Genomic DNA, 2,499 nt, shown 5'->3' with positions numbered 1-2,499 from the left:
CTCAGTCCTAAATAATTGACCCCTCTCACGAGACCCTGCTCTCCCCTCACCACCCCATGTTCTGGATTCCCCAGACAATACTGACGAGCTGTTTTTAAGAATTTCACACACTTTAAAGCACTCGCTCCTTGCTCCTCTCCACAGACTGACCTGCAGCGAGATGTTTGCACGGGGCCAGTTTTTGAGCTCGGTGAACTGGAGGTAGGAGTCCCGATCCACAAAGTTGACACTGACCAGCTTGTCACACCGCGACCCTCCGAAGCCTGGGAGGCACTGGCAAAGGGAGCGGGCGCCAACATTCACACACTGTCCACCGTTATGGCAGTCCTGCAGTTGGCACTGGACAGAGTCTGAGGAAGCCTGGGAGGGAAGCTCACAGAAACGGCCACTGGGTGGAGACAGAGAGACACAGACAGAAATAGAGGGCACTGTATAGACCAGAGCTGATTAAAAAAATTGTTATATTGCTACAAGCTGCTCATAGGTTTTGCTCAAATATTACAATTTAACTTCTGCTTGCTGGGATATTGTCTCTCGTAGCTCCCACAAGTGCTCCTTTGTGAGGTGTCAGCCTTAAGGTTGATTTAATTTCTTAAACATTTCACAAGATTTCTCATCCTTGATCACAAATCTCTTAATTGAGTCACGTTTTAAATCTGACCTCTGCTGCTCTGTAATCTGTCGCACACCAAATCCCATTTCCCTCACACGCCTGTGCTCACTGATCTTCGATAGCACCCGGCAGTCAAAGATGTTAAATCTCCCCCAATCTCCTCCAGACCCACAACCCACCAGTAAATGTGTTCTCCTCCAATGCTGGCCTCGTTGCGAAACGTCTGATAACAATCAATCCAGCATTACCTCCCTAAATCTCTGCACTTTGCTGTTCCTGCTCTTTGAGATGCTCCTTAAAAACCATGACTTGGAGATGCTGGGGTTGGACTGGAGTGGACAAGGTTCAAGATCACACAACACCAGGTTATAGGGCCTCCAAGTACACCTGTTAGACTATAACCTGATGTTGTGTGATTTTTAACTTTGTCCTGAAAGACCTACTAGGAGAAAGTGAGGACTGCAGATGCTGGAGATCAGAGCTGAAAATGTGTTGCTGGAAAAGCGCAGCAGGTCAGGCAGCATCCAGGGAACAGGAGAATTGACGTTTCGGGCATGACCCCCTCTTCAGGAATGAGGAAAGTCTGTCCAGCAGGCTAAGATAAAAGGTAGGGAGGAGGGACTTGGGGGAGGGGCGTTGGAAATGTGATAGGTGGAAGGAGGTTAAGGTGAGGGTGATAGGCCGGAGAGGGGTTGGGGTGGAGAGGTCAGGAAGAAGATTGCAGGTTAGGAAGGTGGTGCTGAGTTCGAGGGTTGGGACTGAGACAAGGTGGGGGGAGGGGAAATGAGGAAACTGGAGAAATCTGAGTTCATCCCTTGTGGTTGGAGGGTTCCTAGGCGGAAGATGAGGCGCTCTTCCTCCAACCGTCATGTTGCCATGGTCTGGCGATGGAGGAGTCCAAGGACCTGCATGACCTTGGTGGAGTGGGAGTGGGAGTTGAAGTGTTGAGCCACGGGGTGGTTGGGTTGGTTGGTCCGGGTGTCCCAGAGGTGTTCTCTGAAACGTTCTGCAAGTAGGCGGCCTGTCTCCCCAATATAGAGGAGGCCACATTGGGTGCAGCGGATGCAGTAAATGATGTGTGTGGAGGTGCAGGTGAATTTGTAGCGGATATGGAAGGATCCCTTGGGGCCTTGGAGGGAAGTAAGGGGGGAGGGATGCAAAACTTGCAACTACACCTCCCCCCAACGTCCCTCCCCCAAATCCCTCCTCCCTACCTTTTATCTTAGCCTGCTGGACACACTTTCCTCATTCCTGAAGAAGGGCTCATGTCCGAAACGTCGATTCTCCTGCTCCTTGGATGCTGCCTGAAAGACCTACCTCTTGAATCAAGTTCCTGGTCACCTGGCCAAATGTCTCCTTCTGTGATTTGTTATTTGCTAATCATGATATGCGCAGCTCCTCAGGAGGTTTTATTACAAGGAAGGTGCAGCACAAAGTGCAATTTGTTGTTGTTGGTGATGAATCAAGCCTTGCTCTGTTGTATGTTTCTGAAATCAGTATAATTGCTGATTTCAATTTGCTGCCAAACCCAAGATTTCTTATCTTTTTCATTCACTCGCGGGGACATGGGTGTTGCTGGCTGGGCCCAGCATTTATTCCCCTCTCTCGCTGCCCTTGACAAGGTGGGGGTGAGCTGCCTTCTTGAACCGCTGCAGTCCACCTGCTGTGGGTTGACCCAGAATGCCCCGAGGGAGGGAATTCCAGGATTTTGACCCAGTGACAGTGAAGGAACGGCGACATATTGCCAAGTCAGGATGGTGAGCGGCTTGGAGGGGAATCTACTGCCCTTCGGCAAAAGTGAGGACTGCAGATGCTGGAAACCACAGCAGGTCAGGCAGCATCCGAGAAGCAGGAAAATCGATGTTTCGAGCAAAAGCCCTTCATCA

The 2,499-nt window shown here is 50.5% G+C and overlaps 1 protein-coding gene across 1 annotated transcript in view; it reads right to left on the bottom strand.

Annotated features, from left to right (window-relative positions):
• Positions 1-111: 111 nt before the first annotated feature.
• Positions 112-2,499, bottom strand: part of LOC122547716 (slit homolog 1 protein-like) — a gene marked incomplete at its 3' end in the record, with an annotated part of 35,559 nt that continues 33,171 nt past the window's right edge. Inside the window, exon 11 of the mRNA XM_043686306.1 lies at positions 112-388. Within this exon, the coding sequence (XP_043542241.1) occupies positions 112-388 (277 nt within the window). The remainder of the gene's footprint in view (positions 389-2,499) is intronic.

The sequence above is a fragment of the Chiloscyllium plagiosum genome, unplaced genomic scaffold (assembly GCF_004010195.1).
Source record: "Chiloscyllium plagiosum isolate BGI_BamShark_2017 unplaced genomic scaffold, ASM401019v2 scaf_12158, whole genome shotgun sequence".
Lineage (NCBI taxonomy): Eukaryota > Metazoa > Chordata > Chondrichthyes > Orectolobiformes > Hemiscylliidae > Chiloscyllium > Chiloscyllium plagiosum.
This window is presented reverse-complemented; position numbering and strand designations above follow the sequence as displayed.